Source organism: Epinephelus moara, chromosome 6 (assembly GCF_006386435.1).
Source record: "Epinephelus moara isolate mb chromosome 6, YSFRI_EMoa_1.0, whole genome shotgun sequence".
Classification (NCBI taxonomy): Eukaryota; Metazoa; Chordata; class Actinopteri; order Perciformes; family Serranidae; genus Epinephelus; species Epinephelus moara.
In genome coordinates this window covers 24,589,552-24,613,623 of record NC_065511.1, presented here as the reverse complement: position 1 = coordinate 24,613,623, position 24,072 = coordinate 24,589,552, and the positions used below count along the sequence as shown (strand labels likewise).

Below are 24,072 nucleotides of genomic sequence, written 5' to 3'. Positions count from 1 at the left end.
ATTAATAAAACCCTTCATTTAAAAACTGCATTTTGTGTTCACTTGTGTTATCTTTGACTAATGTTTAAATTTGTTTGATGATCTGAAACATTTAAGTGTGGAAAACATGCAAAAAAGTAAGAAATCAGGAAGGGGGCAAACACTTTTTCACACCACTGTATATGTGAGGAGCAATGGGGCCAGAGTCTAGACAAACACTACCTATGTTCTGCTGTGAGTTGTCTGACTGAAGACTTTTTCCCATAGACTTAAATTGGGTCTGTCTCTAAATCAGTGGATAAGTTATCTTGAACGTCACAACTCCCCCTGTGACTGATTAATTTGACTATCAGGGTTTGAACCATTTGGTCCGATAACATTTTGAAAGTTTATCCCCGTTCAAGTTAGCAGAAAGCTAAACCAGAAGTAGCTCACCTAAGCCAATGAAAGTCCCTGGTGCGTTTACTCTATGGGCCCAGTGATACCTAAGATCCAAACTTTTTTGGCTTGAGTGCCTTTCATAGGAATGAACATCACATTCACATTATTTGTATGTGGTTTCCACCACAGTTTGTGGTCCAATACAACCCCCAAAATGCAAAATGTATTTTCATAAACTCCTTCTATTATAGTAGTTTGAGTATAAACACTGATTCACTTGAGACTCACAAGAGCTGCAAGTTAACCAGCTGCTGCACTGAGATGTTACCAATCAATGTCACAAATGAAAAACACAGGTTAATAATGACGCCTGTGTGATCAGCTGTACTGACAAACCAGTGCTCACAGAGTGGGTTAGAGTGAAAGTTGTCCTCCACAGCTCCCAAACTGTGTGTGAGCAAACCTACTGTACGCCATTGTTTCAGACGCTCAGTTTTACACATCAATACTAAAATGCAAGGCTGGTGTTTATGGATTTTTTTTTTCACTCTGGAGAGCATTTTTCAAAAAGCTTCATTTTGTGTTTAAAAAAGCCTCTGCTCAGAAAGGACCAAAACATACATTTCAGATGTAGCTGGCTCAGTGTGGATAGCAATGATCTCTGGTGGTCTCACCTGTGGTCATCTCTGTACCACTCGAAGGAGGCTGGTGGGACTGCCATGGCTTCGCAGCGCAAGATGGCCGTCTTACCCAAATGGGCTGGCATGTTCTTCACGTCTGTGATCATGGGTGGGTCTGGCAGAAGAAATGGGGGAGGAAAGAATGGACAAACAGAAGGAGGGAATTCAGCAATTAGTATACATCTGCCTTCACCGAGAAGTCGAGTCAGGTCAGCACAGGGTTGCAGAAGCCCCCCCCCCAGAGAGAGCACAATTAAGATGTATGAATTCATACATAATAATGCATCTACAGAATTAACATATATCATTAATACATCATTGCTCTATAACACGGGAGGTCTAGAGGGAGTTAAATTATCACCTCTGGGCTGTTGTTGTGGTGCAGAGAGGAATACTTACAGTTGACCGTCACCTTGACTTTGCGCTGATCAGGTGGAGCCACTCCATTGTTGGTGATGCATTCATAGTCCTCGGCCTGCTGCCTCTTGATCTCTGTGATGTCTAGGAACTCCCCGTCACTGACCAGCCCATCTATTGACATAAGGCAGGTGTTAAAGGTTACTATACATTAAGCGCAAGGTGACTCAGGCTAATGATTTATGCTTTACTACTTGAGATACCGTGGCAGATGGACTGAGACCCAATTTATAACCAACGTAGCTATTAGAGTGCTGGGGAGGCACCAATACCTATATCAGACAACGACATATAATGCATATTTAGAAAGTATTCTGGGCCCAGGTGTTCAAAAAATTTAATCCAGGATAAACTACTCCATTTTACTTTTGTGTTGGTTTTTAAAAGCAACACTGGATCGGATCACCCTGAGTCAGATACAGACTTTTCAGGAATACCACATCTGGATAACCAGCGCTCTAAATGGGCCTGCATATCTCAATGTAGTCTACTAGCTATGTAAAGAACAAAAGGTAAAGTAGCTATCCTTGGGTCACTTTAAGTGTTGTTATGATACTAGACAGAAAACAGCATGGGAGATGCAACTGTTAGAAAAAAGCCTTCTGCTGGGATCAGGATAATCCTGATGTTTTGGATTAAAGGTGTCCCAATCCTACTGAAAAGTTTTAAACAACACATGCTTAGATTTTAATCCTGATGTAAACCCATACTGGATTACACGATCTAATCCAATTTCAGAATCCTTTTTTTTTCTTTTGAACAATTCATTTTCCAGATTTAATCCAACCCAGTAGCCAAACTCCAATCAGATTGCTTCTGAACAACTGGGCTGTGAAAATCTTCTCCAGTGCTGACATACAGTTTGATATGGTGGAAATCGATATCACAAACAAAGATTACAAATGAAATACGCAACTCGATGTTTAACACAATGAACAACTAATTCTTAGTACCAACTCTTTAAATACTGACTCTTGGTCAGTGGCCCTACACGTCAAAATATGATGCAGTGGTGCAGTGGTTAGCATTGTCGCCTGACAGCAAGAGGATTCTCGGTTCAAATCCAGGGTGGAAGGTTTGAACCCCAGGGCCGGGGAACCCTTCAGCTGCTGCTCTGCTTGATAAATGTGTACCGTCTCTTTTTGAAATAAAATGAAAACGTGGCTGAAAAACTTCATTTTAGGTTTGCTATCTCAGGTTTAGGCAACAAGAGAATGTCACGTGACATACGACAACTGTGTAGCATGCTACACATACTAGCAAACTATGTTGTTACTAAAATGACTGACTTTGGGTTTCACATGGGACATGAACAGTAGGCTGTCGGGTGAAAGTCTGGAGTTTCTATGCAGACTTTCTCACTCTTTATATTGTGGTAGTTGCCTGGAGCATCAAAAAATGCAGCCACCTGGTGCCTCTCTTGCCCTTGCTAAAAAAAAAAAATTATGACACTGAAATATCAACAAGCCCTAATAAAATATCTGTAATCAAGAAATATTGATTTTATTTCAATCATATTTGGCTCATGACCCAAACTAAGAGCCTCAGGCTGGTTTGTTGAGTAAACTGAAGGGTCAGTCGCTGAGTTCTAGTATAGATGCAAAGTAGGCAAACATGATTTGGCAGCAGTGACACCATTACTTTTACAGTGTCAGGGGAAATTGCAAGCTTTTCTTCCAGACAGTGAATTCACCAGGGGTTGACGGTCTGTTCACTACATTACGTATTAAGAAGAATATTTGGCTGTTATTTGATGTTGACAAACTCCCAGGTGCCCCCGAAACCGAATTAGTCAGTCTCGCACTTTCACTCCTTTTCCTCAAGGCGACAAACAGCCACAGAATCTCTTCAGAGGGGTGAGTCGAAGGGACGGGCTACAAGTTATTGCTCCTTCATGTGAGGGAATGGATGTTGGGGGTGTTATTGGATCGACAGCGGCGGAGAGAGGAAGAAGAATGAGAGTGAGAGTGTACCCCCCCACCCCCTCCTCCCTGCAAGTCTTAGCAGCCAGCTGTCTCAGAGCCTCCAAAACCATTAGGCCTTTTTTTCTCCCCTTTACCCCATTAAAGAAGTCAGACTGTGGAACACGACATAATATATAATCTCACCACTAACAAGGAAATCCAGCTCTTAAATTGCTGCTCACTTTTCCCTTTCAAAGCCCCCCTAAACATACACACAACCACTGTCAATCAGTGGACCTTTACTTCCCCTCACAAACACACAAATGGCGCCTGAGCACGTTTGTGAGCAACACCAACGCAAACACACACACAAAAAAGGCGCTAAACGCCATGATTATTCCTGTCAGAGATTAGCGCGGCGGTTCTAATTGAAGATTATACTGGAGGATTATTAGTGTGGCTACTGAGCTGGAGACGATTATTTGCAGCTGCTGCGGCAGAGGCTGAGCAGCAAGCGACAACCGCGGTGATGGCTGCTTGTGCCACCCGAGCAAGTGCAGGCAGGCGCTGGGTGCTGGGGTGGGGTGGGTGCAATGTTATTCACTCATTCCATTAGTTTAATAAATATAGCTCTCTTGTGACATCTCTGTCAAGCAAGCAGAGCACCCAGCTTTGCCAGAGGGGGTAGCTGAGGCGGTATGTGTGTGTTTGGGGGGGAGAAAGATAGAATCAGACAACTAGCACTGGAGAAATTACACACAAGGCTGTTACAGATGACTTCCAAGAAATAAAAAGGACAAAGAAAATAAAAAATGAGAGCAATCGAGCGCTAGAGAGCGCATTACAGACACACAGAGAGAGTGGTAATTTGCAAGAGATACCGAGCAAGACGCTGAATGAGATATACACAGATATAAAGATAGAAGAAAAATAGAGAAACAGCAACATAAAGCGGGGAGTGAAGAGATGTCAAGTTGGGTATTTGATGTGGTTGGTTTTTTCATGGACTTTTTGTCCTTAGCACCTATGTGTGATGTAATATGACAGTGCGAAGCAGCCCTCTCACCCTCCCTTTCTCTCCTTCCTGCTCCATCCCCTGAGATCTCTGGACCAGCATCGCACACCTCTCTCCACTTTGGTGGGAGATCATATCTGACTGCAGCCGGCCCCTGGCACTCCTACAATGGCCTGTAAAATACATCTCCATCAACCACTTATGGCTTTTGAAGGAGCCTGACTCCTGACCACCAGAGATAGTTGGATTGCACCTGAGAAGAGAGAGGGGAGGGGGGGCTGTATGAATGAGTAGAGGGAAAAAAGGATCAGGGGTTCTGGCCTGCCCTACAGTGAAACTGTGCTCTATTTCCCCGGCAGCACTTTGAGCTTGACTAGATCATCAGGGCACTTGATTTCTCGGCTCCTCTTATCCATTTCCATTACAAAAACCACTGTCCAGGCAGAGAGGTCTGATGTCGGGTTAAAACAGAGAAGCACGGACGGCCTGACAGACTGTAAAACCTGTCCTTTGGAAGAGTAAAGGGCTGGAAGGTGTTTTAGTTGAGCTGAATGAAGCTACAACAGAATTTAAATCTCTTCACGCATGCCTAAAGAAAAGACCAAAACCAACAATCAACCTTATCATCTGAGGCCTGATATATCTTATTCCTCTGTGCCATGGACCTCCTTTGTTGTACAGAAACAAAAACACACCAATAAGCAGGCTGTTCTCAGGCACTGTTTGTTTATTTTCCTATGAAAAGTAATGCATCAACATTTACACATGTCCCATGTAATCATGAGCCAATAGTTTTGTGCATAACCCATGTATTTTGGAGGGCTGGGATCATGTCACCAATGCTCTGATGGGAGAAAAGAAGGGGACCCAAAGGACTGGTGTTCATAACTGTGTAAACTTTAAGAGAAGTCTGAGTAGGTACGTTGTCACCATGTTTCTTTTCCTACCTCCATAACTTAACATTGATTATGCAACTTGACGTTAAGTACATAAAGTCTTTTGCAGGGTGCTTATTCGTAGGATATCATATAAACTGTTGTAAAGAAACGTTGCAGTACACCACAGTCGCACCGCTGACATGTTGATTCATTACCATAAACATAGGCACTGCAGTTTATTTTGTTTCGACAAACTCTACAGTGCCTGACTGTAATGGGAAATTATTTGTCATTTTTTAATATTAAACCTGTAACTTTTATAAGGACTCCACCGCATGTGAATGAAAACAACCAATCAGAGCCAAGAAGTCTTTAAGACCCGTCAGTCATGTCAATCACTACTCGTGAACTGCGGTCAAAGTGTCAAACTAAGCAGTGCTGATAAATGAATAAAGGTTCTGTTACTGCATTGCCTGTTTCTCTTGAAAAATAGCAGCGTGCACAACTTTAAACTCTTGAACAATGTATCGGGTGCACGGTTGTGGAAAGGATCAAAACAAACTGAACACCAGCGCTCACGGATAAATTTGCTCATTTAATATGGGCAAAACAAACAGAAACAAACATGTTTCAGCTACAAAGGCAACATCAGCGTGATACAAAACAAGCAGCAATGGCAATTTATGCGATCAGGTGAGGTTCAAGCAACAATCAGGACAGACAATGCATAATTACATGATAGGATCCGTTCGGGAATGAATGAACCGCCTAGCAATGACCTCTCCCAATCAGAAACAACAACAACTTGTGTCACAAGCTGATAGGTAAAAAAACAGATGCCCAGGACTGGAACCAGACAGCAAGAGACTATAAATAAGTAATTAAAAAAAAAACCCAATGCAAAGAACTTTCATAGTATCCAACCCCTGTTGGGGAAAAGTAGTGATAAAAAGAGTCTTTGCTTAAAAGTATCAAATTACAAGGAAAAATCCCTGAGACAGGATACGTCTATAATGGGGAGACATAGCATATATAAGATAAAACAAGAGCTATATGACTCTATTATCTCTAATAGTTTGAGAGCAAAGAAAAATGTCAAAGAAAATGTCCAGAATAAACACATCCACAAAATACATATAAGGAACCGAAATGTAAAAAGGATAAATATCATGTAGAATTTAATTAAGCGATATACGACACCATTGAATAGTTTCAGAGATATATAGAAACAAACAATAGAAAAAAAGATAGAAAAAAAGGCAAAATACATCCGCAAAAATATTGTAAGGATAGGTAGCATATGAGAGGAAAATAATTAAAAACTGTATGAACGAAGATTCAAGTTGTTTGAATCATTTCAAGAGCTCAGGAAAATATATCCTATACTGTCATGAGTAAATGACGAAAATAAATACATCTACATAATCTAAATACAGGATGGTGGATAATGGTTGAGACCTTGATAGAAGAGATTAGAAGGAGCAACCCAACAGCATTTTCTTCGTTCAACCCTTAGGGCTCTCAGTTTGTAATGTATAAATCCCTTTGTGATATAAATCTGTCCCTATCTCCACCTCTTTTAAAGGGATGTAAAATTTCTACACCTTGAAATTTCAAGGAACATACATCATGGGCAGATGAATGAAAGTGTCTGGCCACCGGGGGATTTTTCATCTTTATTCCTTATGATATTTTTAACTCAGAATTCTATTTTTCAGCTCCTGTTAGGTTTTACCAATGTGCTGACCCACAAGGGCATTTCAAGAGGTACAGTAAACCACATGTTTGGTTCTGCAAGAGATCCTGTTCTTGATGCTGAACCTTTTACCAATATGAAGATGTAAAAAACCTTTCCTCTGATTATCGTATAACACTGGGAACAGCTCAAACATGGGAAATTAGCACCTGATAGGTTAGACAAAAAACACTGAGCAGGTTAAATTGCCTATTGCCCACCTCAGATGTATTCAGAAACATATTTTAATGTACTATTTAGCTGTTAAATGTGAAAGTTTGTGACCCGGCTGCCATGTTGAAAATGAGCCAAAACTAGGTGCCGCCCACTAGCCAGAGCAAACATTCTCATTTTACAGCTAAACAGTACACTAAAATATGTTTCTGAAAACATTTAAGAAGAGAAATAGGCAATGTGGTGACAGAATCTTGATTCATACTTGATCAGCGCTGCCTAGTTTGACAATTTGACCAGTTTATGAGCCATGATTGACAAGACTGACAACTGCCTTAAAGACGCCTTGGCTCTGATTGGATGTTTTCTTTCAGCTGTGGTAAATTCTAGCAAATGCTATTAGAAGTAGCACAAGCAGGAAGAGGAACACGGTTTCAATTTATGTACTACTGTGTGGGCACATTGACAGTTTCAGCAAATAGGACACAAAGTTATTTTTATGAAATTACCTACTACAGCTTTAACCTTTATATCTGGGACCAGGGCCGGTTGCACAAAACACCTTAAGTTTTCCTGAAGGTCTTAGTTAAGGTTTCCTCAACATAAAATTGGTTTCACAAAACACCCTTAGTCTTCTCCTGAGGGTTTCCTTTCACAAAACACCCTTAGTCTTCTCCTGAGGGTTTCCTTAAAATATTCACTTAAGTATTAATGGTTTTATTCTTGTCTTCGTCTTGTACTTAATGAATCCCTAGAGCATTGCACAAAGTTCTTTATCAACCAAAGCAAAGTTAAAAAAAACTTAAGGTACCTCTGACTTTATCTTAACTGCAGCATGACCACGTTTATGGTGATAAATGAAAAAAAACTAACACACCCCAAGAAGACTACTCTGGTCTTAGGAGAACCCGGCGGATACGCTTTTGATTTTACACTATAGATATGACTGAATTATTTTTTGCTGTGATTTCTTCCTATAATAGTTTTCTGCTGTTTGGGGATCAAATTTACTTTGTAGTGTGTGCCGTCTATGGTTGTATTCCTCCAGAAGTATAATCTTTTCCTCCTCTGACCAATTCGGTTTTATTGTCCTCTTTTCTTCTGCCATTTTTTCCACTGTCTAACTATCAGCCAACTTTATGAGACGATAACAGGCATCACAAGCGTGAGTCCAAGTAAACAAACAATCTCTGTGGAAACTTGTACCCCTGTAAAATTTATTTCAATGTAGTTAAATGAGTTAATGGTTTTCCTTAACTACGCAAACCTTGTAAGGGATTCAACGCAATTCAGCTAAGGAGAAATTAAGCCCTTAATGTCAACTTCAGTTTTGTGCAAGCGGCTCCAGATTTTCAAGATTTATATCTTCAGTATGAACAAATGGGCTGGAGGCTGAAAGCCAAAGGGTTTGGTTTTTTAATGTAATTCATTAATGATAACAAATGTAGAATATTATCAGCCCAAACCTTTAATATACACATTAACATTTTTGATACATTTGTTTATCACAGAATTGTGACAAAGATATGCACCAAATGGGACATTTTACAGTTGGAAATAAACTTTTGAGGGCTCTCTGGCAACACTTTCCTGCCTTTTCCAATCACCTGATTTAGACACTCAACCTGTACACCTGCTATTCATTCTCTCATCAAGCCACACCTGTCCCTCATCAACTCCACTCAGTATACCCACACACAAACACTTGTCCTCTGTCACATCATCTTTGCTGTTGTAGCTATAGCATTCAAGCTTTGTTCCTGCCTCCTTATGATTTCTGCTCTGATTTTTGCCTGTCTACTTTTTGGGTTATTTTGGCTCTGCTGACTTGTTGTCAACCTCTGCTTCTCCTTTTCAGTACCTGCTGTGTTTTTAGTCGAGCTTTTAGATACCTAATTATTCAGCCTCTGTCAAATCTAAAGACTCTTCATGCTTATCATCATATTGCTATGATGCTTATTTGTGAAAAGCTCCTCACCACCACAAGTATCTATTCATTCACGCTAAGCCTGTGTGTGTTTTAACGGATGGGATGTCAAATGATAAGGCCCCGATGCGCTGGTGTATTTAACTGAATGAGACAGACTGCCTGTATGTCTCTGAGTGGGTCAACTGATGGATGCCAGTCAGAGTGAATGGGTGAGACAGATTGTATCTGTGCATTGGTGAAGATGAAGGGGACGGCCTGCAAACAACAGTGCAGAGCACCGTCCCTATCTGTATGTGAATAAGGACTCCGTGGACAAGCTGCAAAGGGGTTGAAGACTTTCAGCAGGGCTCTGTCTCACCACTAAGGTGGCGCGCCTCCTCCTATCCCACCACCACCAGACACGCACACACATTTTCCACCCAATCTCCACGTACACTGTTCTCCTCCCTCCTCCCCGCAGTTTCTCTATGCAGTCTCTGAGTAATGGGGACAGATGGCTGGCAGCTTCTTGCTGTTTCTTTGGGCTAGTCCACCCCCCCTTTCTCCACCGCCCCTGGTCTCCTGCAACTGATGGCTTGGTTGCACAGACTCCCACGGAATAGCAATGCGGCCCCTATCTCTTTCTCTGCAAGCTGAGGGGTTATTGGGGGAGAGAGGGAGGAGAGGCGGTGTAGATGGTGGGGGCGGCTGGAGAGGGAGGATTACTGCTGACAGAGGAGAAATGCTGTAGGCTTGCAAGTGAGGACAACCGCACAGAGTTTGTGATGTAAAGCCGTGTGTGTGTGTGTGTGTGTGTGTGTTTGCTGCAGGTGTGCGCTCATGCATGCTCTACCATTGTCCTCTGTATTTTTGGGTGCCTGTGATCACTATGGGCTTGAGGTACCATGTAGGTTCACAAACACTAACTGTGCAGAGAAGGACATTGCATGCACAAGGGAGAGAGGAGGAGGACCAGACCTCTGAGCCAGCCCAAAGCTGTCTGTAAGTACAGCAGTACAGTATATGTTGTGCATTTGCCTAACAATATAATTACAGCGTGTTGAGCAGTTGTTCATGCTGACCTATTTATTAATGCTGTCTTGCTGCTACATTTGATCTGTGCTGCTGCTGCTGCTGTAGTCGAGCTACATCTCAGCCAATACTGCTGTGTGATGAAAATGCTTTAAACATGACTTCTGTGACACTGATGCAACGCCAGCCTCACAAAGAGTTCATTATTTGACTTTCAAATCACTGAAAAGTCAAAAACAATAATTCTTGTTCTTATATATCTCCCTCGTCTGTATTATTCAGAGGTTCAATCTGAGATATTTTGGCACACACATGTGCCCATATCACACACAACAAACCAAAAAGGTTGTGGAGCTGATGCAAAATGCAATTTATAGCAATGTATTTCACCCCAACTGATAGCAGTAGCAGTAGCTGTAACTCAAAGTCAAAAGAGACAAAAATTCTTTGCTTAAATGCCGACAATTACTGGAGTAAAATACATTTAGGAATATTGAGTCATAGTGCAATAGTATATTCAGTACATAGCAATTTTCTTTATGAGCCAAACAGATGACACAGCACTGCCATTACAGTTCTAATAAAACCATACAATCTCTAGAGACCATGTAATGATTATTTGTCTGACTTTGGTCATTACTGGTGACAAAGATGGGAACAGAGAGGGAATAAATGCTGCGCAGATCAAATCAAAATGGATTTGACTCCATCTATCAAGTTGTGTAGTCTGACCGCTCTGAAGTAGTTCTGATTCTGCACAATAATGGGAGCTAAAAATAGCTGATTTAATGCCAGAAGTGGCTGTTAGCGTAGGTTGGCATCGTGATGCTGGTTGACAGGGTGGATGAAGACAGATGCTGATGATTACAGGTGGCGCGGTGGGGATAATTACGTATAATGTGTGGTTGTTTGGGACAAAACATTGGGACACAGGGAAAATACGGAGAGTATGAATTTAAGTCGGGGACAGACTAAACAGCTGGGTTTAAGAGTGATGACACAGGTATGTGGGATAAAGACGTGGACATGAGCTGAATGCTGATAAGCCTTTAGGAGGGAAAAAAGGGAGGGAAAAAAATAAAAAGACGATACCAAAGGCAGAACAGGGTTAGGGATGAACGTGACGGCGGGGAGATAAAGGTGAAGCTGTGAACAAGAGATCTGCGGATCTGAAGACAGGCAAACAAGAAGGGGTGGCTTACATTTCTGGTCTTTCCAGGTGACGGTGGGCTCGGGCCGACCCACTGCCAGACAGTAGAGGTTTACATTCTCTCCTTCGTTCACCGACACGTTTTTTGAGATGTTGACGATTCTGGCCGGCACTGAAAAACAAGATCATGTTATTAAAATATGACCTTAAAATCCCTTTTTTTGTTTCATGAATTATTGATTACAGCCTATTAAGGTGTTTAAAGTATGATGCAAATCCTTGCACCTAAGACAGAGAGGCAATCAGCTGATTAATGATCTGTGCCTGAGTGCTTACTGAAATGTGCAACCATACGCTTGACCGTCTACTTAAAATGCACTGAATTCTAAATTGCTGCAAATGGGCATTACAATTTCCTTCTCCTGACATTTAATCCAATTTGATCTTTAAAGAAAAGAAGAATACTTGTAAAAGTGGTAGTCAGAATTTTTACTTTTTAGGTGAATGACCACTCCTGAATACCGCTGTGCCCCAACCTCACAAAGTGTTGGAGTGCTGTGCATGTAGTTAGTTTGATAACAAGATGGCCCTTGAATTTAAATGGCCCATTATCATTGCTTTTAATGAGCTTGGCCCTGAGATTGCTTTTTTTGTAAGACATATACCGAGGATCCTATTTTTCTCTATCTTGGTGGAGTTGAACACTTGCAGCGATAAAGCACAGATTGGAGTGGAGTGAAGCTGCTCCTGCTTGATGCACTGACTTGAGGGTGTAATTATTTTGTGTGATATCAAGCTAGGGCTGAAATTGCAGGCGACTTGGAATTAGGTATATATGGTCATCTGTGCCAAGCTTTGCACCCTGCAGACAAGAGTGTTTGTTTGGCTGCAGCGCGATGTGAAAACTCTGTTAGTAAGCAGCTGACATTGTCTCCGCCACCTGTGAGCTGTGAGCCAGGCCTCGCGCTTTCGGTCCCAGCTGAATGTACCTAATATATCCTGTTAAAACTTTTCGGTTTCATTCTGCTGGTGATGTATAACTGCAATCTGCACAACACACTTTCCAAAATATGCATAAAAATTGACACATGTAAGAGGGGAGAGAGGTCTGAGATCCATCCTCTGGGCAGTTCTGTGCCAATACATCATGTCACTCAGGATCAGCCAGACTCTCACTCACTTAGCTGCTGACTTGATGACTGAGCTCCAGTCGTGGTCCTACGCTGTCAGTTATTTAGTCAGGCAGTTGGACAGCCGCCCCTGTGTACCTCATCTCCTCCGAACACACACCCTCATCCATCTGATCTGCCTAACTTTCTGTTTATAAAGACAAGTAACCCGAATTGGCCACATGGAAATAACAAATGGGCCGAGACTTGGCCTTCTTATTGAAACTGACTTTCTGTTATCTGTCACTGCGCTGCTCTACTGTGGCCACACACACACACACACACATAGGCTCATAAGCAGTGGTGTAACATAACGATATAATAATACTTTCCCTGCCGAAGTATAATCTTTAAGTTGCCAGCCACCGCCAGAATTTCTGATCATATTCACTAATCTTTCAAGACCCTCAAGAACAGTATATACATGAAACTAAAGAAGAGAGACTTATTCCAGTCCTTTTTTATCAACACTTGAATTTGCACATTTTCATTTAAAAAACATTTTGGACAAAAAGCTGAGAAAAATGTCACCTTCATTTTCAAGTACAAATTCAATTCCACATTTACTTTTTCCCTCATTTCTTTATGTCAATTTGAATTGTTAAATAAAAAAAAAAAATAAATAATGAAAATAATATTCTGTTTGACGTATAGCGGAAAACGTCGTCACGTTCAGTGTTCTGTCGCCTCCCTCTCCTCTGTGGTCTTGTCCATGTGTTGTCGCTGTCACCGTCACAGACATCTCGTTTCGTCCCACTAAACTCGTTTGCTTCTTCGTCCAAATTAGAATCAGAATGTTGAGCAAAACAGGAATTGTCGGAGTCCGAGTCCATCAACATCTCCACAGCTTTCACAACCAGGAGTATTTTTTGGAAGTACCTGTACTTTCACTTTAACTTTCACTTTTTACTCCACTACATTTCCTGAATAACGTGTATGCTTGTGCTCTAATACATTTCTATGTGTTGAAGTAACAGTATTTTACTCCAGCTCTACTCCAGTGTCTATATGTTGCTATGTCCTCAGCATTTTGCTTACTTCGTCACTACAAAATAAAATTGAAAGGTTTGGCAAATCAGTGGTCCTAGCTTGCAAGTTAGATCATAGCTCAATCACATGAGAGCAAGTGCAAACAAGTGCTCTCAAAGTCTCAGTTAAGTTTGGATTCCCAGTCAAGCCCAGGCTGCATGTCAGATTAGATTCTACATGCTAGTGACTGCATTCCACCCGACGATGAGACTGACTTCATGATGGAAGCAGGAAAAGGCGTCCCACAGAAGAGAGGGCGAGTAATGATTCAAGAAGATAAAGATTTGTGACAAGTAACTGCGCGGTGACGGCTCTACTGCAGCGTGTCAGCCCTGGATAGTCAAAGGTTTTCCTTAAATCCTTCAAGCTGTGACGAGGACCTCGTTTTTCTTCAAGTGTGCTCCATTTTTAAGGTGATGTACGTGTTAGGAAGACCTAAACGTCAGATAATTTAAGACTTTTACTCAAGTAATATTCTAAAAGGTGACTTTAACATCTGCCAGAGTCATTTTTCTGTGAAGATACCTCTACTTTTACTCAAGTTTGACATTCAGGTACTTCATCCACCACTGCCAATAAACTTGCAAGTCATAATCAAGTAATTGCACTTTGATATAACCATAAATACCAACCTTAAATAGTTAAACATCATAAAAACATTAAATACAACATTTTCTATCATGACTTTAAGCATAAATTTAGACCTGAATGAACAGAAAAGGAACACTGAAACGTAACCATAGAGAATCTTAATTACTTCCCCTGATGTCAAACCTCAATCACACCCAATAGACAGCACTTCGCTTGGATGAATGACGAAATGCATAATTAAGCCATTTAGTTTTTATCCAAGGCTGCTTACAGTAACATCGGCGCACACATATCTCTTTTTGTGCAGCCTCACCGGCAATCAAATCTCTGGATATATCAGGGAAATGAGACAGCACTTTTAATGGAAACAGTAAACACTCATTACAGATTCTGCTCTGTCAACTCGGCTGCTCACCTTGGACAATGAGGTAGACGTGAGCGATGCGGGGCTTGTTATTGGCCTGGAAGGTGCAAGTGTAGGGCCCCTCATCGGTTACTTGCACCTTGTCGATGTGGATGGAGAAGTCACTGTTGTTGCTGTTCGCCAGCGTCACACGCTTGTCCAGCGACCACTTATCTGTCCCCGTGAACAGGATGTTAGAGCGGTTCAACCAGGCCTTGTGGGTCACCTCCTCGTCGATCCGACATCTGTGAGAGGACAGGAAGTGATTAACAGGTGGGAGGCCTGTTTGACGTTATGCTTAGGGTTGATATTAAATACTGCTGAGAGGTGTTTTTATTAATACATTTATCTTTAGTGCAGATATACGCAGGGGTGACATATCAAAGACAAAAAACAACATTTAGTGTTTTAGCACAGTGTTGAGCACCAGAAGAGCTTCAATGCACCTTAAAAATAGATTACACAAATCTTTTGAAGTTCACTGGGACACCATTCTCCCAAAATATCCTCTCTCTTTTGGTGCTTTTATGAGAGACGTTTCACTACCATTTTTTCCTTCCCAGTACCAACTCTGATACTTGAGCTCGCATATCAGTCAATACTGGGTACCGATCCGATACCACTGTGTTAAAAATAAAAGAATAAATAAATAACAGCTGTATACTGCCAACCCTGTATCAGTGTGAAATGATCATTGTTGTATGGCATGGCTCAGGTTGAAACCCTAAACTGGTGGGACTTTCCAGTATAAAATGTTGCTGACATTCTGCTCATGGCTAATGTTACACTATTTACCAGAAATCAATTCTTCTCTGCTGCTTTACAATAGCAGTTGCCAGTGGCTGCAACATGTAACAGTTTTAGAGCCATGAAGAAGAATTGATTTCTGGAAAACTGTTTCATTCAGGTGTGAAACTAATTTAAAGTTTTTAAATTACAGGGTAACGGATCGGTGCATAAACTTGCATACTTGCCGACACCCGATCCAGCATTTTAGGCAGCATCGGAGGCATTTCCAATACTAATACCAATATCAGAACAACTTTTTTTGATGGTGGGGAATGCTGTCCAACATGTCAGTCCAAAATTTCTCATAGATGTTCAATTAGGTAAAAAATACAATGACTGCAAAGGTCATAGCATATGATTCACATCATTATCTCCTAACTGAATCATTAATGGACCCCTTGTACCTTGTGCTGTATGTAATCACCTGCATTCGTAATGTTTCCCCACTCATCTAATCATATTTTTCCTTTATTTGTTATCTGTCTGTAACCTCTGGGAAACACAGCACTCATGATTATCCATTACTTCTGTTTCACAGGTGCAGAAAAATGGGTCAATTGAAGGTACAATTAAAGAAACTGAGTTTTTGACTGGCCTATTGCCTAAAACTGGCTGATAAATCAACATTAAAGTTAATGGTAGTGAATGAAAAATAAAATAAAGCGGACATACGGGAAGATATGAGAGAGAAAATTATGATGGTGTTGGTGATAAAAACTCCAGTCACCAGTGTTGTGCCAAAAGGATGAGGCACACTTCAAAACAGGAACCTCTGTCCACAGGTGTGACTTCAGTTCTTGGCTTGGCCACTAGATGTCCTTACCCTGCTTCAACTCGCTGCAAGGACATGCCTCTGTAGTCTTCATGTTTAATTGATATGACCTGGATAAATATCACAGTTGAGGTAGATCTTAGATCACCTGCCAAGTCAGCGGCAGTGACACCAAAACGTATATCAGCCACAGTGCAGAGTAAGCTTGGAGGACTTTAACAAATAGGCTACAGAGCTGTGGGCTCATGCTCAGGTGGACACATGACCTGTGAGCAAAACCACTCAGCAGCAGGTTTGGAACTAAAGGAAAGCAAGAACAAACAAACAAACAAACAAACAAACAAACAAACAAATTATTTTGATTAAGATTCTGTTTGTGGCTGGTGGGTTTCACTAAAGCGAGGATACAGGAAGAAATCCCACCACAAAAATTCATTATCTGTGTACAAACATTCTATTAATCTATTTTTAAAATTAATCACTTCTGCGCTGATGATGTTGCTACAGGACTGCGAGCCCAGAGGAAATGAGCACCATAATAGCATCAAATGTGCCTTGTCTTAATGGCCCGCATCAAAGGCAACACAACAGCATTGTCTCGAGCATAACACGAGTATTTGTGCCACTTGGGCAAAAGTGATTTTACATGAAAATGGAGTTTATTTATAAAGCTGTTTAGTCCTCTGTTAGTCAGCTATTGGCCATCCAGCGCAGGCCGAACTTACACACACATCTGATTACAAAATATGACATCACACGTCTGCTGATGAAGCTGTAAAGGCACTTTTTTGTAGTGTGAAATCAAACTGTCAGAATAATATGTGGAGCACCTTCACGTACAGTTTTAAAGCAGGGGTTCCTAAAGGGGATCTCCAAACACAAGCCTGAGGGGCTGTGACATGGTTAAGAAGGGGAAAGCAGGAAAATGTATTTCTGTGCTCCACATTTGTTTTTTAATCTTTGTGTTTTTACTTGTGAGTTACTGAATAATATTACGTCTTTAAAAGTAATCATATAAAACGCACTTGAATGGAATACTCAGCCTTTGGTTGAACTGTAACCTCTCGACAAAGTTGTGGCATAGTTTTCGTTTTAACCACTACCACTCACATGAAAATGATTTTAATGTTCTATGTGCTGGTATCAGTGCCTCACCCGTACTGTATGCCAGTGACAGGATTACCCTCTTCAACTAATGATGCGCTTGTGCTTGAGAACCAACAAAATGTTTCCCTGTCCGCCCTGCTGATGAGAAGCAGTCAGTCTAGTTTTGGCACCAACACCGAGCCTCCCTCGTCCAATACTTCTCCCCCCTGTCAGCTGCCAACTACTGTGGCGACAGTGACAATTTGCACCATGTGCTCGGTGCAACTGACTGCTGGATCTGCACCTTTCAAAAAAGGTATGATGTGAAGAAAGTTGGTCACCTGCAATTTACAGACCTGTGTGTTCACTACAGTGTTCACTAGGAAGTGCATATCCTTCAACTACAGGTCTTATGTGGAATCCATCTGCTGTTATTCAATTCTGAATTTCAAAAAAGTGTGACAGCAGAGCATATTTTTTTAAATTGTTGCATTGGCTGAGGCCCTAAAGACACACAGGCCTCACTTGTGTTATTCTCATGCTCTCCCTTTTCTCTGTCATTGTGATGTCATGCTATGTATATACCATTACAGCAAGGGAGACATTTTATTGATTTACCAGAAGATGATGGAATAATTTAAGTTTTCAGTACCACTCAATTTATGTTCTTTTGACAAACTGTACTTGAAGGTGACATTTGCTTAACAGACATATACCTTGCTCATACTCTATGGACTTGCCCTTGGTATTACTTCTCACTATCCAATTTAACCTGTAGGCCAACAGATATCATATTTTCAGCTGGATTTATTACTGCAAATATGTTATATTATGTTTGTGTACAATTTCAATAGCTGCATAAAAAAATTACATTAGTGTGAAAACATGCTGTATGCAATGTATGTGATGTGTGTAATGAAATGCATACAAAAATACATTTGAAGTGGGATATGTTTGCAAGATACGCATATTAATATAAATATATACAAGTCACCTGTGATGATCATGACATGTAACTGCTGAATTTGGTCACAGGTGCCTTTTTTGGTCCAATTCAGGCACTGACTGGTATGACTTATGACATGGGAGCTGGCAACACTGTTTGAAGCCAGAAACGAGAAAGAGATGCTGAGGAATAAAAGGTGACATTGAAGGCACAGATTTTACCACCCAGGTGCATTTGGTTCAGACTTTTTGGTGTGAAAAGACCAGATAAATTCTACAGATTTGACTTCTCCACAGCATCAGTGTACCAGTTTCAGGCTACACATCTTGATGACTTTATAGATCAGCATCCTGATTCTTTCAGAGAGTTGTTGATGTTAACAAATACCGATAGAACTTTATTAGGCTTTGGAACAACATGTTTAATTTTACTGGAAGGCCCACTCTTCTTTCAAGACACAAGCGGGACTAAAAGAAGAATTTGTTCAGAGATCTGAAGAGGTGTAGGCTTTAAGGTGATGAAAGTAATGTTGACTTGGACTTTTTTTTTTGCACTGCTGAATGTACTGCCAAGACAGGTCACATCCACGCGAAGGGAAAAAAGCAAGTTGGCTGTTTTTCTGCTTGGTTGGGAGCCGAGGAAAGCTCTGATTTCTACTTTATCACTCACAGTTAGGCAGGTGGGGCTGGCAGCATAGGAGGTCCACCCACCGAGCTGACCTGTGCATCATCATTGTTAGAGTGATTGCAGGCAGACGGGATGACTCCAGCGACATCTGACGGGTAATATCTTTCAATCAGCTATAGGGTAGACAAAGCTGGAAAATATGGCTCAATGCGGGATGCCTAATTGAAGTTAGGTGACAGAGAATTGGCAATTAAATCAGCATGACAGGTGGGGGAGAAACACAGGTGGGAGGGAACACAAACATGTTTTTCATGTAATTAGTAGGTGCAGGTGTAGGATCAAGAGTTACCTCAAAGTGACGCTTTCTCCTTCCAACACTGTAATGTTGTCCGGCAGGTGTCCGAATTCTCCTCCGTGCACGCTGGACGCTGCCAAGAAAAATGAGAGAAGAGACCAATGAGCATCCAATAATGGCACCAGACGCTCCGCTGGTGTTCATCAATCTCAGGTCAGGTGCTCGAAAATCGACTACCTCACCAAATCAGGCCGGGCGGGGACGCGCTCTGCATCCGGCTTACTTATTTCTGAAGGGAAAGTAATAAATATACTAAACAAAAGAGTCACAACGTCTGCACTGACCCCCGTACTTGAATAATGATTTGGTTTTACCCTGCATTCTGGTGGGATGCGCGTTCATTGAACAGCACTGATAATGAGCCAGGGGAAGAGGATTCACGCGGAGCTGCCGGAGCGTGAAATGAAGGGACAGCAACGGTAACAGAAGGGATGCTCATCCTGCCTACCAATACACACACACACACACACACTCGGAGAACAGAGGCACATGCTTACAAAAGCACAAACACACAAGAACAGACACATACTGAGAACCATTAGTTGAAGAGGAAATACGAACTTGGCATGTGTGAGATGTGTTTCAGACACTCAGGTGAGAAAAACACTTTAGAACAGTTTGAAGTCCTTTTTGTGAACTTGCTTGGACTGCAAACAAAGATAACCAAAGACCTTATATGCTGGCAGTGATTTTGCCTACTGAGGCAGGCCGCTCCCCGGTAAGGCACCTGGCTCTGTCCATCTAAACTCTGCCAAATAGCAGCATGACACCAGCTACCTCAGCTTGGGTCTTCCCCCCATCTCTGACAATCCCTTTCTCCCTCTGCCTGCAAAATGACCTCAATATCTCCAGTAGGCTTTTGCTGTGGTCTAGCCTTGAGGTTTAATAAATGGTGACTTTATGAAACGAAGCCGATGCAGTGAGGAGCTTAGAAGCACCTCAAGGTTTTTTAAATAGCCGCACAAAGTCAAAGACATGTTAAGCATGCTGATTGAGAATCCGCTCAGAGATGAGGCCCAAGATGACGGCACTGCAGCACTAAACAGACAGGAAATGTGGGTTTTAAATTAAAGGAGGGTCTTGAGGAATCACGGTTTGATTACAAAGAATAATGAGAGAGGCTTCAGAATCATAATGCACATCATGGATTGCTCATCAAAAGGTTTTCAAACTGCATAGCAAAAAGTCCTGAGTAGTGCCAACTACACTAAATAATAATTCATCATCTCTTAAATAAAGACTAATTATGCCTGCTCTCTTTTCTGCGTGTTTGTGAATGTGGTGTGCTTTGGCATATCTGTATAAATATGCCATAGTAAATATAGGCTACATTCATGCTTGTGTATTCATATATTCATGTGTGCATGATTATGTGTGTGCACCAGTGCATGTGTTGCTCATGGTTGCATGTAAGCAGTTACAGTATCTGGCCGTCTGTTGCTCATTTGTGTGAATGTGTATGTTTGTTTGCTGACATACCGGTGGAGAACAAGAAAGGAGGACAAACTAATGACGCCTCAAAAGAAAACTGGCCCTGAAAATCTCCCGCTAAAAGCTGTAATCGCATTAATGGGTGCTGCTGCTGCCGCCGCTGCTGTGCTATCTAGGCCGGCCAAGGATCCCAGAACCGGCTCCATCTCTTTCTCTCTCTCTCTCTCTCTCTCTCTCTCTCTCTCTCTGAAAGCCTTGAGGGAGGGGTGCAGAACATTAGCCATTGTGTCCAGTGTTCAGCAACTGTCACAAGCTTTCATTTATCTGTGGTTTTTACTACAGAGTAATGTTGCATTGCATTGCTGTGCTCATGCTTCCTGTCTTAGACTCAGACAGTCCTCAGCTCAAGCCCTCAGCTGTTCCCTTTCAAGTGCTCTGTACTCTACACACTAGACTTTATTTAGGTTAATTCAATTCAGTTCCAAGGCTTGGGGCTCAGAGACGGGTGTGACATGCTGTCACAAATACACACTACCCCACATACGCAATTACAGACACACACGAAGAGAAAAGACGCTCTCGATCACATAATGTAACCAGTGGGACACACACACGACGCACACATTTTGATTGAATGAATGATGAATGCGTACACCGAATGCTCCAAACAACATTGCGAAGGTTACAAACCAGCGGGGAGCAATTCCCATTTCCCTACTCAATTCCCATTTTCACAGCTCGATTGGCACCTCGCATTCTAAAACCTGTATCACCCTGCCTCCACTCCCAGACGCTGCACAACATGATAACCAGGTCAACACATTTCCTCTCACACTCTGCATCACAGGACCATTCACACACACACACACACGCTGGTTTTAAGCACACATACACAAACACACTCTTCGATGAGCCAAACAAGCAGTGTTGACCATTTGAGTTTATTGTGACAACAATCCCAGCAAAGATTTACTTCACATTCCTCCTGGAAAATACAAATGTGACATCATCTAGATACAGCAAGTTGAAATACACACAGGGATACACGATGTCAAGCATCCCCTCTTCCCGATTCGCACACACACACCCACTACTGTGTAACCCTTTCTGACCTCTGTCCCTCACTCTGAATGCTCAGTGTACAGTGAAGTGTTGCTTTGACCTTGGTGCAGGTTAAAGTGCTCACTAAAAGTGAAAATGATGCGTAAGTCGACAGCTTGTCTAGAACAAACCGGACCAGCATGTATTTCAGAGGTGGGAGACCACTTCTATCCTGAGACAAAAACTGGTGTTCATCCTCCTTTTTTTTCACCTTTCTTGCAAAGCATTGTGTGAGAAGCAATCATATATATATATATATATATATATATTGTATGTGTGACAGCTGGACTTTTTTGTTTTGGCATCGATATAATAATGAAAATCTAAAGCAGACCACAGTGCATACAACCAAAGCCCTCAGGAATGTAGACTGGCTTTACGCCTGGAACTGGCTGCGGATTACAGTTAACGTTGACGACAATAAACAGAAACAGTCATGAAAACATACAAAAAGAAATTGGAAAGAAAATCCCTTATGGTTTTATAATTAGTGTGGCTCCACTCTCACATTTCAAAACTCTTGATACTACTGTGTTGAACTCCTTTGGCCAATCAAATAGCGAGCATCACTGATGCAGAAAGAAGACAAGGCGGAGGAGCTGGTAATGTTAGTGTCTGAATACCTGTAGTTAGGGCGCTCGCAACTTATGCGGACAATGAGAAGAAAAACTGGGCCTGGTATAACATTTCCACCAAATTTCGGGGCAGACCCAGAACACAGTGGGGGGATTACATATCTCATCTGGCTTGGGAACGCCTTGGGTCTCCCAGGGCTTGGCCTGCTGCCCTCACAACCTGGCCCCAGATAAGTGGATGAAAATGGATGGATGGATGGATGGATGGTAAACTGTCCAAATATTTGGTCATTTCAGTGATTTCCGTTGTCTTGCTTCTGCATTTATCAGTGTTCTGCCAGTTCTCACCTAAGCACCTGCCTGTCATCACAGCCGTGGACCTTATCAGCAGCAGCTGCTTTTAAAAACACTTAACTTTTTGGGGGAACGCTCGCAGATGGCTGTCAGGGCGGTTACTGTGCGGCGGTGTGATAGCAGCTTATGTGTCAGCCTTGTAATAGTCTGGCAACCTGTCCAAGGTGTAACCAGCCTCTGATGACTGATGGATATGTTGTCAGCAGGGGTCGCGTTAACCGGATATTCTCGGTCATTGACCGTTTCTTTACAACAATGACCGGAAAATCTGAAGGCCGTCCGTCATTTTGACCGGTTGCAATTACCACACCTGCCCACTTGGCGGCGGAGTGCACAGTCAGTGGTTTAAGTGGCTGCCGTTTTCACACTGCAGAGAAAAAGTCATTCATCTGCTTCAAGGCTATTCAAGAGAAGGCTGAGACACGGGGTCAAACATGGGGGGATTGCACATGCGCAGTAACATCTGGTCTGCACTTATTCAATGTCACCCTCCAGAATCGCAGCTCAAGTTACACTGCGCATGTGCAATCCCCCCATGTTTGACCCCATGTCTCAGCCTTCTCTTGAATAGCCTTGATCTGCTTCATGTAGCGTTGTTGACATAACGGCGTGGACACACTGGACACGTTAGTGCCGCGGAAGTCCTGCGAGTGTACTTGCAGGCACTTCACTGTCCACACCACAGGCAGTGCATTTCTCCTGCGCTCGACTCCACTCGTCTGTTCCCGTCAGTACTCATTTTTTTCACTTCAACAGCTCATTTTAAACATGGGTAACTCCATATTTCAATCGTTTTTTATAACGTAATAAGTTAATGACAATTTGTCCTTGCATGTCCATGTATTGAGCGTGTTGGATAAACACTGACTGAATAGGGCATATTCTTCTGACCATTTTATTCATGTAGTTATGTCTGTAGGCTCGGTGACACAAAATTAAAATTGCAACGAAGTGATTATGGTATTGAAAAATGTGTTCGGTTATGCACTGTTGTGTTATTTTAAATTATAAACACGGTATTTTCTCCTCACGTTCCTCAGTGCGAGCTGTTATTGATTCTCTTGTCTTTTCTGTGTCCGACTTCCTGTTTGGTACGACTCTATCCAGCTTGACAGAAGCGCTCGCGGCACGGGTGTGTAGATGTCTGTTCTTTTCGTTCATGTCCTTATTAATGCACACTTTATAACTTGCTTGTTGGATTTATTAAAAACGAACGAATGAAAACTAAATGTATTTGAATATATTTATTATCATTTAAAAACTAAAATTAAAATGACCGGTAAAAATAGATTATGACCGGATTTTTACGACCCTGTCGGTCAAAATGACCGGCGATGAAAAAGTCTAGCGCAACCTCTGGACATCAGTTTAGGATATTGGACAAATTCTGACCTGATGATAGTGCTAGTTGAAAATCAGGGGATATCTAACTCAAACCCACAAATATCAACGTCATGCCGGTGTAAGATAAAAAGTGAAAGGATCGCCAAAGTCATTAAGCCAAAATGTCAAGACAATATAAGGTATTTTAGTCTGGACCAAACTGGTGGACTGACTCTTTCTTCACTGGACCATTTCTCTTTTATGTTG

General features: G+C 41.9%; 1 protein-coding gene across 1 annotated transcript in view; it reads right to left on the bottom strand.

The window, feature by feature from the left end:
* iglon5 (IgLON family member 5) overlaps positions 1-24,072 on the bottom strand; it is a 131,283-nt gene that overhangs the window by 6,854 nt on the left and 100,357 nt on the right. The window contains exons 2-6 of the mRNA XM_050047270.1: positions 19,016-19,094; positions 14,459-14,691; positions 11,307-11,426; positions 1,440-1,571; positions 1,035-1,155 (exon numbers count right to left, since the gene is read on the bottom strand). Of these exons, the coding sequence (XP_049903227.1) occupies positions 1,035-1,155; positions 1,440-1,571; positions 11,307-11,426; positions 14,459-14,691; positions 19,016-19,094 (685 nt within the window). The remainder of the gene's footprint in view (positions 1-1,034; positions 1,156-1,439; positions 1,572-11,306; positions 11,427-14,458; positions 14,692-19,015; positions 19,095-24,072) is intronic.